The sequence below is a fragment of the Carlito syrichta genome, unplaced genomic scaffold (assembly GCF_000164805.1).
Source record: "Carlito syrichta isolate Samal-C Ts95f unplaced genomic scaffold, Tarsius_syrichta-2.0.1 Scaffold304031, whole genome shotgun sequence".
In the NCBI taxonomy this organism is placed as follows: Eukaryota; Metazoa; Chordata; class Mammalia; order Primates; family Tarsiidae; genus Carlito; species Carlito syrichta.
In genome coordinates, this window is record NW_007248127.1 from 1,004,429 (window position 1) to 1,017,832 (window position 13,404).

The 13,404-nt window shown below is 36.9% G+C and overlaps 1 protein-coding gene across 1 annotated transcript in view; it reads left to right on the forward strand.

Annotated features, from left to right (window-relative positions):
- LOC103261836 (unconventional myosin-Va) overlaps positions 1-13,404 on the forward strand; it is a 104,877-nt gene that overhangs the window by 59,576 nt on the left and 31,897 nt on the right. The window contains exons 20-24 of the mRNA XM_021713079.1: positions 1,345-1,584; positions 2,569-2,817; positions 5,851-5,944; positions 8,128-8,276; positions 11,687-11,800. Coding sequence (XP_021568754.1) covers positions 1,345-1,584; positions 2,569-2,817; positions 5,851-5,944; positions 8,128-8,276; positions 11,687-11,800 — 846 coding nt within the window. The remainder of the gene's footprint in view (positions 1-1,344; positions 1,585-2,568; positions 2,818-5,850; positions 5,945-8,127; positions 8,277-11,686; positions 11,801-13,404) is intronic.

Here is a 13,404-nt window from a genome sequence, read left to right on the forward strand (position 1 = left end):
GCCTCAGCCTTCCAAGTAACTGGAACTACAGGCATGTGCTACCACGCCCGGCTAATTTTTCGATTTATTGTAGAGATGAGGACTCACCAAGTTGCCCAGGCGGGTCTCAAACCCGCGGGCTCAGGCAATCCACTCACCTCAATCTCCCAAAGCACAGGATTACAGGCTGAGCCACTGAGCCCAGCTTGAACTATACTTTTAATGGTCTTATTAAACTGCAATCTATTTGGATAAATGATTTCAGTGATTTTTACATTTTAAAAGATTGATAAAAATTACATTGTGCCCATTTGTAATTATCACTAACAATTAATCACTAACTTAAGTACATGGTATTTAAATATCATTTATATCATACAAGAATTATTTCATTAAGTTATAGGCTTAGAAGGACCTCAAGATTTTTCTAGTTTAAACTTGCTTAAAATTTGAGTATTTCTTCTTCATCCCTCATAGGAAATGTTTACACAGTCTCTGCTTGTTTGTTTTTAAAGGAAAGAGATTTATCTTTTAAGGCAACTTTTTTGTTGTAAGTTGTTTATAAGGTTAGGGAAACATTATGTTTTTTAAAAAAATATGTAACATAACATTAAGATTAGATTATTATACATCTTCTTACTTTTAGCTTTCCTTTTAAAGCCCCATTCCTCCTACCTTTGAATCCCAAAAACAGATTCCTGATACATTTCAAACAGCAATGGAAAATCCTCACTAGAATAGCATTCTCCAAATGTGGCAAATGCGAGTGTCATCTTTTTATTTCTGGGGGAAAATATCAGTAAATCAGTAATAAACTTTACAGTACTCCAAGTGCTGGCTGGCCTCTAAGTCAGTTTGTTGTCCATACCCCATGTCTTCATGCACAGACCTAAAAGTGGGGAAATCTTGTGTTTTAATAGCATGTAGTTCATGGGGTTCCTGGTTCTGTTAATTTTACAGAGGATCACCTGTTACTAACAGAAATCATATACCAATAAGAAACCTAATGTATTTTTTTTCTTTTTAGAAATGATTTTCTCTTGACTGGTGCTTTTTATTTAAACAGCTTCTAAATGTACACTTAGCATAGAATTGTCCATATAACACATGACTATAACATATTTTTATATATATTTCTCAAATCACCTTTTAAGTCTACTTTTCAAAACACTTTAAAAAATAATTTTGTATATCCGTATCCCATATCTGTAATATATATATAATTCACATATAACTAACATATTGTTGATTCAACTTTTGTGTCTTTAGGTAGTATATGGGTTCTCAGCCTAACATGGGTTGATAGAGCTGAACCTTGAGTCTGGTCCAGGGCCTGATGTTGCTTGCCCTTACCCTTTTCTGCAGATACTCCGCCAGCACAAAGCAGTCATCATTCAGAAGTGGGTCCGGGGCTGGCTGGCTCGCATACGCTACAAGAGGAACATGCAGGCCATCATCTACCTTCAGTGCTGCTTCCGGCGGATGATGGCCAAGCGTGAGCTAAAGAAGCTCAAAATTGAGGCCCGCTCTGTGGAGCGCTATAAGAAGCTCCACATTGGCATGGAAAACAAGATCATGCAGCTGCAGCGCAAAGTCGATGAGCAGGTATGTGTTATAAAGAAGTCCCGAGAGTGGAGTATGGCTGAAGAAACCCTCTGGAATTATTTTCAATATTGCTTTTCCTTGACTTTACCCTTCAGTCTTAGCAAAAAGTAATAAGCATGCAAATAATGATGAACTCATAGGTTAGAACACAATGCAAGGACTAAGGCAGGAAATTATTTTTGAGAACATAGTCACATTTGCTAATGCTCCAAACCTTTATCATCAAGAGTCATATTGTACTTTATACTTTGCAAAACTCTATCACCATTATCATTTATTTACAGGTAGTATCACGATCATTTTACAGATGAGTTGTGTAGCATTGAAATGGCAAGAAACAGGAAGATGTTCATGCTTCTGAGGAACTTACAGTCTATTTGCAGAGATAAAAGTTTGATTGCTTAGAGATAGTTAAGTAATATTTTAGCACATGTAAATGATATAAAAGTAATTAAAAATATATAAATGCTAAGAAGAGCAAAGAAAAACAGATCGTAATTAAATGGGATTTATCAGAAAGATTTTCTGAGTGGGAGGGGAAATTTTTGAGTTATTAAACATAAAACTGTAAGAAACATATGATTCTGAGGCCATTTTATCATTTTTATGCAATCACTTAGCTAGAACATGTTTTTTAGTAGCACTTTAACCTATTTTCAATAGCAAGTATAGGTTCTCCTATTTCTGAATTGAGAATCAGGAAATTAAGCATTTACTATGTAACTCACCTTGTGACTATTAGAAAACCATATCTATATAGTTTATCATGTAAAACAATTGAATTAGTTGTAACTGGTTTTTTTCTCTTTGTTACTAAGAGGGTATTGGTTGTGATATTGTAGATGTTATGGCTGGTGTTTTGGTTAGATACTATATCAATGCTGTGATAATTTGGCGTGAATTTGATGAATAAGCATGATATTCTCACTAAATACATTTGATGATGTATATGTTTACTTATTGTTACTTATGTGTTTTTTAAAGAACAAAGACTACAAATACCTCATGGAGAAACTGACCAATCTGGAAGGACTATATAACTCTGAGACTGAGAAACTACGAAGTGACTTAGAACGTCTTCAACTAAGTGAGGAGGAAGCTAAGGTTGCCACTGGGCGGGTTCTTAGTCTGCAGGAAGAAATTGCCAAGCTCCGGAAAGACCTAGAACAAACTCGTTCAGAGAAGAAATCCATTGAGGAACGTGCAGATAGGTACAAACAAGAAACAGAGGAGGTAGGGCTAATGTTCATATCCCATCTACTCCATACACAAATGAAATGTGCTGTCATCTTGACCTGGTCCACGTGCCTCCATGTTGGTTTTAATAGAAATGCAATGCAAATTTCAGTTGGTTTACAATTCATTATTACTATTTCCCAAGCATTGCTCCCACATGATCAATAAGTAGGCTGTAGGTCTTTTACTCTAGTAAGAACAAAGGCAAAGCAGTATTTTAAGAGAATTAATTGTCAAGTACTCACTGTATACTCTTTTTTTTTTTTAAATAACGTTTCAGTCCAGATGGAGTATAGATTCCTTTTCCTTCAGTAGGGTAAATGTGATTAGGAAGCAAATCAAACAATGAGCTGTTACTACCTGATGATAGGGATCCTTGTAAAAACCCACATTAAGACTGTGCTAAGTATATAGAGGAGAAACCCAAATGTTTGCACAGTGATCACAGTTAAGAGCTAATATGCAGATAGAACCCAAGCACCCAAAAATACTTACAGACTGTTCAGCGCTTCATTGCTACAAATTTGTATTAACTTATATCAAAACTTTATTAAGTAAGGAAAACAAAGAGTGATGAGATGTACTGTTGAAATGTTTAGAAAAGAACCTGAACATTAGGCTTACTGGAAAAAAAGTAACTGATTTCCAGAGATTCCAGTGAAACAGTACACACATTTCACTTCATCTTTAAATGAAAATAGAGTTGACTGTGAGCTGTGACTGCTCGCAGGAATCCTGATGTGCTTTTTCTGTACTGACTCCAAATGTTCACAGCAGCACTTGCAATGCAAGCCTCAGGGAGCGCTTAGATGCCATTCAGCTAGGGGAGCATTGCTGGTAAGGCTGCAATCCTTCCATGGACTTCAGGGGCCTAATAAAATACCCCTTCTATATCTCTAGCACGTCTGAAATCTGTATAGAAGCAACAGTGCCACTATGTAATATTGTTTTGTCTTATGTAATGTTGTTTTGACATGGCAAACTTGTTCTCTCAGGATGCAAATATGCACTCAAAGGTATACTTCTGAATGTTAAGGTCTCTTTTCTTCCTTTAAGTCTAGAGTCTAAAGAAGTTTTCCAGATGGCTTTGAATCTGTAAAGTGTTTAAGCTTGGTGGAAAGGCTCTCCTTTCCTCGTGAAAGCTAAGTTCTTGCCTTTCTAGTCTGATAGAATAATATATATAAGCAGATTCAGATTTTTTTCATTTTATTTCATTATCTTCTACTTTTCACAGGAGTGACTGTGGGTGCTGCCATTAGTTCTTTTGATGGAGTGTAGTACAGGAGAAGAATTAAAACATTTCACTGTGACCGCCAGCTTCATGGTCAGGAAATGACATTCTCAGTCAGACTGATGAAAGATCCCAGAAGTTACAGTAGAGCTATGGTTCTTGACCATGAGTGTGTCAAAACTGCTGGAGAGTTCTTACAAAGGAACCTATCCAAGCTCTGAGAGTGTTGGGTAGGCATGTGTATTTTAAGAAAGCCCCACAGGTGATTGGCTGGACATCCGTACCAAAGAGCAGCTTCTCTCAAGAACTCACTGAAAACTCAGGCCTTTTTACTGAAAGTGAACTTTAAGACTATCTCAATGCAGAGAGAAAAGACTGAACCATCAGAAGGGATACCTTCTAGACTGACTTCTGTTGTGGCACAGTTTTGCTATCTAACTTTCCTGGTCTTCAGGGATCCTTAGTCACAAAGAATTCCTTTCCTATCTCCGATCCCCTGACATGAAGAGAGATTTGCTTACCATCTTTCTCTCTATTGTAAAGCTCTCATTCTGAGAGTTCCTTAAACTTATGCTTAGAGAAAGGAGCTCAGATTTCACTCATTGCATGCACACATTTTATTCCAAAGATGAGCTGCACTGTCCTTTCCTGCAAAGTATATAATTTACTTTGCAAAGTATGTAATTTACTTTTGGTTTTGATTTTTATTTTCTGGGAATCCTTATACAGCAAGGAACTAGAAAGTTAAGGGCCAATGCTTTCCTTACAATTGTGGGCTGGGCACGTTGTCTCAGCCTGTAATCCCAACACTTTGGGAGGCCGAGGCAAGAGGCTTGCCTGAGCCCGGGGGTTCGAGACCAGCCTGGACAACTTGGTGAGACCTCATCTCTACAACAAATCACACAAACTAGCCGGGCATGGTGGTATACATCTATAGTTCCAGCTACTTGGAAGGCTGGGGTGGAAGGATCACTTAAGCCCAGCAGGTCAAGACTGTGGTGGCCATGAGCATGTCACTGCATTCCAGCCTGGGTGACAAGAGTGAGACTCCAACTCAAAAAATAAAAATAAAAATTGTGGCAAAATATATGTAACATAAAATTTACAATTTTTACCATTTTCAGGTTGGAAGTTCTGTGGCATTAAGTACATTGACATTGTTGTAAGGGCAATGCTTATTTAAACATGGGATAAAGGGACTAATTAACTTTGCAAAACTCTTAAAAGGAATGAAAGAGAAATTCTTTTTCTCAAGACAGATAGCAGAAAGAATCAGGTCTTCAGTACATTTCCCAAACGAAAACACCCTTATATCCTTCTTAGCCTCCTTAATCTCTCCACTTAAATCATGGGTACATGTAAGCTGTGTGTTAAGGTCTTGAGATAAGAAGGTAATACCAGTGCTTCAAGAGCAAATACCTACCTGGTGCCAGGAATTTCTAAAGGTTTAAGGCACAAAGTAAAACAACTACCACCAAATCCTTGTCCTCCAGGAATTTCTAGTCTATTCTGGAAGACAGAAAATAAATCATTTATAAGGGATATGAAGAGCATGTACAGGGTCTTATAGTAACCAGAGAAAAGATATCTAATTACCTGGTTTCAGGAGGAGGTTTCAGAAAGACTCTCTAGAAGGGGTAACAATTGAGCCCAATTTGAAGGGTGATGGCATAGTAAGGCAAAGACATGAAACACAGAGATGGTGGAAGTAAGGAGTGACTGCTGTGTGATTTTTGCACTTAGTGATTGAGCTTCCTCTGTCCATTGCAGCTGTCTCAGTTTATTGTTTAATTTTATAGCTGGTATCAAATCTGAAGGAAGAAAATACATTGCTAAAGCAGGAAAAGGAAGTCCTTAATCACCGTATCGTGGAGCAGGCTAAAGAGATGACAGGTAAGGCTCATGTAGGCCCAAACTAGTGCATGCCAACCAACCTCACACTAAAATTGTATATGTTACAATGTTATTCTATGAGTCAGAACATTGCTTAGAGCTTAAATTGAAGCTGTCATATCTCAATGTGCAGAGTTTCAAGAAGCAAGAGCGCAAATATTTTGTTTGAATTAGTTGGTTAACTTGTAAATCTGGTTTCTGTATGTACAAATATGAATTCATATTCAATGTCATATGTAGTTTTTAAAAAATTAATTTGTTCTGCATGTATGATTTATCAGTTATGGCTTATGGGATTGCTAAACCAATGGATGTTATTCTCCCAAGATTCATGACTCTTTACCACCAAACCAAAGAAAAAAACACTTAACTTTTTTGAATAGAGAATTAACTAGATGGGGACATTTATTCTGTTTACTGTCCATGGGGTAGATTAGAAAGGTGACAAATTTACAAGGAACCCACATATATAAACATGAGATAAGAAGGTATAGATCTAAACTACAATAATTAGTGGTGGAAATTAAAGCAAAAAATATGGGTTGGAATGAGGCTATATTATAAGAAAATAGTCAACAGATTATTCACTTTTGATGTGGTATTCAAAAAAGACAAAAAATGTTCTAACATTTTAAGATGAGACATTAAAACAAAAATGGTGTTATTAGTAACGAGAATATTAAGAAAAAAGTACTTGTTTATGAGGTGAAGTAATGAGATCAGTTGTTAGTGTTAAGTTTTAGATGTGAACAAGGGCCTCAACATGTAGGTGTTCCAAAAGCAAATCCAGATGAAAGATTAGAGAAAAACTAAGAAATGAGCCTGATGGTACCCACCAAAACTGTGATGGTAAGAGAGTTCTCTCTGCTTTCCCCTACACGGCCCCTTCCCTCATAGCTGAAGGGAATGATGTAGAAGAAAGAGGAAAAAAAAAAACCTGGATTCAGTGAGCATACTAAGAATAAAGTGAAGAAAAAAAGCCAGAAAAAAATTATGAGAGGAAGAGGGCTGCTAGGATGTAGAATGTAATGAAAAGATTCAGAATGGTGAGAATCTTCTAGGAAAATATAAAATAGTATTTGAAATTAAATTCTAAAACAAAGAAATGATAATTTGCCTAAGGAAATTTTGCTGGTAGTACTGAAACAGCTTCTGCAAACTAGTGAGAATAAAAGTAATTTATAGAATGTTTTAGAGAGAAGAAATTATTTCATTTGTTTTTTGCAAATTATTAACGCCCTACTCTAGGGAAGCACTGTGATAGGCACCAGGAAAGCAGTTGTGACAAGACACTTGGCAGTCCTTGCCTCTTGGCATTGACAGAAAAAAATGGTGAAGCAATGGAAGTAAGCAGGGCAGATTAAGATTTAGCCACAAAATGTGAGGGCAAAATGTAGTGTAGAGGTAGGAGGCTTAATATTATAGACATGACTGGTTGGCTAATTGAGTTAAAACATACAGCCAAGATTTGAGGCTTTGTTACTTTGTTTTATCTGTAGTAAGGGGCTAATCTTCAATATCCAGACCATGTCCTAGCCAAAAGCAAGCCACAGCAACAGAGAGGGCAGAGTAGAATGGGTAAATGGAAAAGTCGGTGTATCCCCAGAAACACATGGAGAATAACAGGAAGTACACAACAGAGATGACCAAGCCTGAGCATTTTATTTATTTAGAAATAAGGGAGAAATAGGATAGCTGGGGTGTTCCGAGTGCTGGAAAATTGTAAGATAGGACCATACAACTGAGATAAACTGAGAGAGACTCTGTAGAATAGGGCAGTGAGGTCTACTGAAAAGTCACTATTCCCTTGAGAAATATCTGTGACTTTGAGAGAGTAAACAATTTGGGCAAAAGAATTTTGTGAATAGAATACCACTGCATAAAATATATATATATACTTTAGTTACTAGACTTTTTCAGGAATGTGCTGTAACCAATATATGAGCTAGTAGGACTAAGGCCGTAGTATATGGAAGAACTAAGTAGATGATGATTATTTTTAATAAATTATTTTATTATTTGACCATATTTTTTCTTTTTCTACATTCAATAAGATACTCTTTATAGATCATGGTGCTAAAAGTAAAATCCACTGTAGAGAAAATGGAAGTCAGTGTACATGTTTATACTCTTGCATTCTATGGAGCCATCTTTGGTATGCATACCTCTCTTCTTTATTTCAGAAACTATGGAGAAGAAGTTAGTAGAAGAAACAAAACAACTGGAACTCGATCTTAATGATGAAAGACTGAGATATCAGAACCTTCTGAATGAGTTCAGTCGCCTGGAAGAACGATATGATGATCTGAAGGAAGAGATGACCTTGTTGGTGGTGAGTCAAACACTTCCTTTTTTTTTTTAATGAAAATTTTAAACATACACAAAAGTAAATAGAATACTATAATGAACCTCCATATCTTCCATGTACCTACCATCCAATTCCAAAACAATCAACACATCTGTACCTCCCATTTCATCTCCCTATCCCACCTTGTCCAATAGATTGGATTATTTTAAAGCAAACCCCAAAAATCATATAACTTCATTCACAAGTACTTTAGTTAAGTCAAACAGTTTAAAACCTGGACTATAAGATAGTATAAAGTCAATACAGCTGGACTTTGTTTTATATATTGAATCACTTAATGTAGAATTTGCATATGAAGCAAATATTTATATAATTCAGTATTTCCTCCACTAAGTTTTATTATAATTTCAAAGATTTTTTAAAAAAAGAAAATTCAGATTCTATTTGTAATCAGTTACCATTTCTTTTTTTTTTAATTTAAAGATGTAGAGTACAATTCAGGTTTAGGTGCATAAGTGGTCATTGTACAGGTAAAGTTTGGACCTCCCTTTGGTCTCAACTTCTCCTGGTTTCAGATCAGGTACCCTTATTGATATTAAGTCTCCCCCCACCCCCAGGCAATTTCCCACTACTGCCAAGCCCTTTCTTATAGTATTATGATAAATGTTCAGGGTCTGCCAACTTTATATCTGACAAAGGATCTACAAGGAACTCAAATATGCCAAAAGTAAAAAACAAACAACCCTATTAAAAAGTGACCAAAAGATATGCGTAGACACTTCTCAAAAAAATACATAGGAGCAGCCAACAGATACATGAAAAGTGCTCAGCCTCACTAATCATCAAAGAAATGCAAATTAAAACCACACTGAGATGCCACCTAACTCAGTTAGGATGACTATCATCAATAACTCAAAAAACAACTGATGCTAGAGTGGATGCAGAGTAAAGGGGACGTTTCTACACTATTGGTGGGAGTGTAAACTAGTACAACCTCTGTGAAAACAATGTAGTGATTCCTAAAATATCTAAAAATTGACCTTCCATATGATCCAGCAATCCCCCTTCTGGGAATATGCTCAGAGGAACTGAAATCATTCTATAAAAAAAGATACCCGCACACACATGTTTGTTGCAGCATTATTCACAGTAGCAAATTATCTGTTTCAAGAACTTGTCTGCATTTGCTAGTGTACCTTTTGTACTTATTAGTTCTGGAGGCCCTCCCTGTTCTACTTATTTTACTGTCAGGAAACACAGAGTTCCCTAGCTTTCTTGTTCTCTGTAAGTATCAGCCTTTACCTAATTGTACAAGAAATGCTCTGAAATAATGCTTTCTTATAAAAAGCAAGATAATTCAGTATCTGCAAGGCAGAGTGTTTGTTTCAAATTATGCTTCTACTTGGATCTCTGGATGAAGTTCTTTAAAATGTGACACTTAAAAAGCCAAAATAAGACAAAAGAAATTGTCTCATCACCTTGCAGATGAGAAAACCTTGACTAAAAGAGCATATGAACGAGGAACAGAATCCTAAAAATCTGAGAAACTGAAAAGTCACCAAGGAAGCTGTTGCATTACTGCAGGATCCCAACAACCATAGCAGTAGCAGTTAACATTAATTGAATGCTTGTTATAGACCAGGCAAAGCTCTTTATTGCACACTCTTACTTAATCTTCACATAAGCACTGTAAGATTGAAATTATTATCCCTTTCTTCCCAATGATGAAACTGAGACCTGGAGAAGTTGGGTTAGGGACAAGTAAGTGGCAGAAGTGGGATTCTTATCTTGTTTCAGACCCAGAGCACTTAAATACTGCCCTCTATGCAAAAGTTACATTAAATAGCAAACAGCAATATTGCTTCTATTAATACCTTAAGATATTCATTATTTAATGATAGATATATGTGGGAAAATAAGGATCACTCTCATTTTTAATAAGCTTATTAAAAATCTTTGTCCTGGCGTTTATCTGGACCTGTTTTTCTTAATGGCATAGCCAGTTTATTAAATTAATGCCATCCATACAACTGTGGGCTTGGGCTGAGAACTCTACATAACAGTGCTTGTGCCTGTGTATGTCAACAGACAATAAATCTCAGCACCTTGGACTTCTCCCCTTTAGTGTGCTCCCCATCTTCTGGATGGTTTCAGAAGTTCTGGTGTTGGGTCTTTCCTTCACACTGAAGTATATGTTGGGCTGGGTAGGGAGACTTTCACTGCCTCTGGATGAGTCAGCCCTCTGTAAGTCTGGATATTGGAAGAAAGAGACAAAGATGTTATTTGTGGCTTCCAGCTTTTTTCCTGCAGCTGGGGAAAGGAGTAAAGGAAATTGGACAGACCAGGAAGCTCTCAGAGGCCTTTCTAAAGCTCTCAGGACCTTGTAACCCTGTGAGATTCAGGCAACTGAACTTGCTCATCTCGCCTGACTGGGGCATTCTGAGAGTGAGGGGCACAAACCTAGCCTTTTTATTCCTTTTTCCTCCAAGTTATTCTCCAACCTCTTCTCCTACAGGAGGGGAAGGGGTTATGATTACTTAACTTTTCTCTTCCACATGAGCTTTCTGAACACTAATTTCATAGGTATCACATGTCACAAAAGTGTCACCTGAACTCCCTGAGTTAATAGCCCAGAAAGATCTTCAGAGGATTCCTAGAGCAGCTTTCTTACCTCCCCTGTACCTTCCATCCTTCCCACTGCCTACTCCAGAGTTTCACTTCATGCATAAAAGTGACAGAAATTATAGCCATCTGTGTGAACTCCCTTGCCTTCTGTTTTTTTTTTTTAAACCATTTATGCCTGATAACTGTGCAGTAAAATGATTGTGCATGTAATTAAATATATTTTATGAACTTTGGTAAGTTTTATTTGACTGCAACACTAAAGTCAGTGCTTGGATGCTTCGCCCAGCAGTGCTTCACCCAGCGTGACTGGTCAGTCTAAGCTTTACTCATGGGTGACTCTGCTAATACTCATGGGTGATTTTCAGTTGGGCATTTGGTTTTACGAATGTAAAGCCTATTAAGAATTTATTTCAGACTCAGGTAAATTATTTTAAAAAATAAGTCCTTTGTCCTTGAATATTATAAATACCCAAGAGGTTAGCAAAATTGCTGTCTCTGTTTAATACCAGTTTTTAAAAATGTAATTTTCTTCCACAAAAATGCATGTAAAAGGTTTAGAAATCTTCTTTAGTGTTTTGTGTTATGTGGTATGAAACCAAAATGACATATTATGCATGCTGGTGTGCCTTTTTCTTGGAAGAGGTGACTCTTTTGTAAGGATTTGGTCACAACAACATGGATCAGATTATTTGGGCATCAGTACGACAAGTCAGTGATTGGGGACTAGAACAAAGGCAAGGTGGACACTGTCTTAACTATGCCTTGTTTGATTATGTTGTGTTGATTATTCCTGGTTATTTGCTTTTCAGAATGTACCTAAGCCTGGACACAAGAGAACAGACTCCACCCACAGCAGCAATGAGTCTGAATATATCTTTAGCTCTGAAATTGCAGAAATGGAAGATATTCCATCAAGGACAGAGGTACATTTTAGACATCTGTCAGTCAAAGTAGGATGTGACCATGCTATTGTCAACGGGGAATACTTCCATTGCCCATAAACATAGCATTTGTTTGATTTATTCATTCTTTATAAATGACTTGTAGATACATACTAGTGTCCATATTTATGTACACATAAGAGTTGTGTACATAAATATTTACTGCTTATATTTTTGTTGACACACATTTTAACTTCAATGAAATCTTGATGGTGATATTTTTATTTGAGATTTCCTTTTACACCTTAGCATATTCTGTGTACAGAAAAGATAGCCTATTAATAATTTATTTCAGACTCAAGTAAATTATTTTAAAAAATAAGTCCACGCCGGGCTCGGTGGCTCAGCCTGTAATCCCGCGCCTTTGGGAGGCTGAGGTGAGTAGATTGCCTGAGCCCGCAGGTTCAAAATCCGCCTGGGCAACTTGGTGAGACCTCATCTCTACAATAAATAAATAAAAAAAATTAGCCAGGCATGGTAGTGTGTGCCTGTAGTTCCAGCTACTTGGAAGGCTGAGGTGGAAGGATCGCCGGAGCCCAGCAGGTCGAGGCTGTGGTGACCGGGAGCGGCCACTGCACTCCAGTCTGGGCGACAGAGTGAGACACCAACTCACTCAAAAAAAAAAAAAAAAAAAAAAGTCCTTTGTCCTTGAATATTATAAATACCTAAGATGTTAGCAAAATTGCTGCCTCTGTTTAGTGCCAGTTTTTAAAAATGTAATTTTCTTCCACAAAAATGCATGGAAAATGGTTTAGAAATCTTCTTTAGTGTTTTGTGTTATGTGATATGAAACCAAAATGACATATTACTGTAGCTCAAAAAGCACAGTGTGACTTTAAGTTTGATTATTCCCAACCAATTTTCAGATCTTATTTTTTCAATATGATATAGTTTCAGTAATGGGTAATTCAGACACAACTCTTCTATTTTTATATTATGTTCTTTGAAAATGGCCAAGTCAGAAATAGAATGCTTCTGGCAGAATAGCTAGAGAAATAGAATGATTCTTTCCTTTCTTGACTTAGTTCTACTTAAGAATGAGAGTTTCTGCCATCTCATTCTCTTAATTTTGAAGAAAAATATTATATGGTTGGAATGTCATATAGTTAGAATCATATATACAAGAAGGTTAAGTAATCACTTCAAGTTAACAGCTTGTAAGTGGCAAAGCCAGTATTCTTTTTTTTTATTTTAAAATTGTGGGGTGCAATTCAGGGTTAGATATACAAATATTCATTGTGCAGGTACCCTTGTGGATGAGGTATGCCCCCCCTTCCCCAGGCAGATTTCGACTACTGTCAATCCACCTCCCCGCCCCCGCTCCCCCTGCAGTTTCCCGCTACTGTCAATCCTTTTCTTATTCATGGAACCAACCGTGCTGCCCATCAAAAGAGGACTGGGTAAAAAAAATGTGATACATATACACAATAGAATATTACGCAGTCATAAAAAAGAACAAAATCATGAACTTTGCAGCAACCTGGATGGACTTAGAGTCTATAATATTGACTGATCTTTCACAGAAACAAAGAACTGAGCATGACATGTTCTCATTCATAAGTGGACCCTGAACAACTACTGTAATA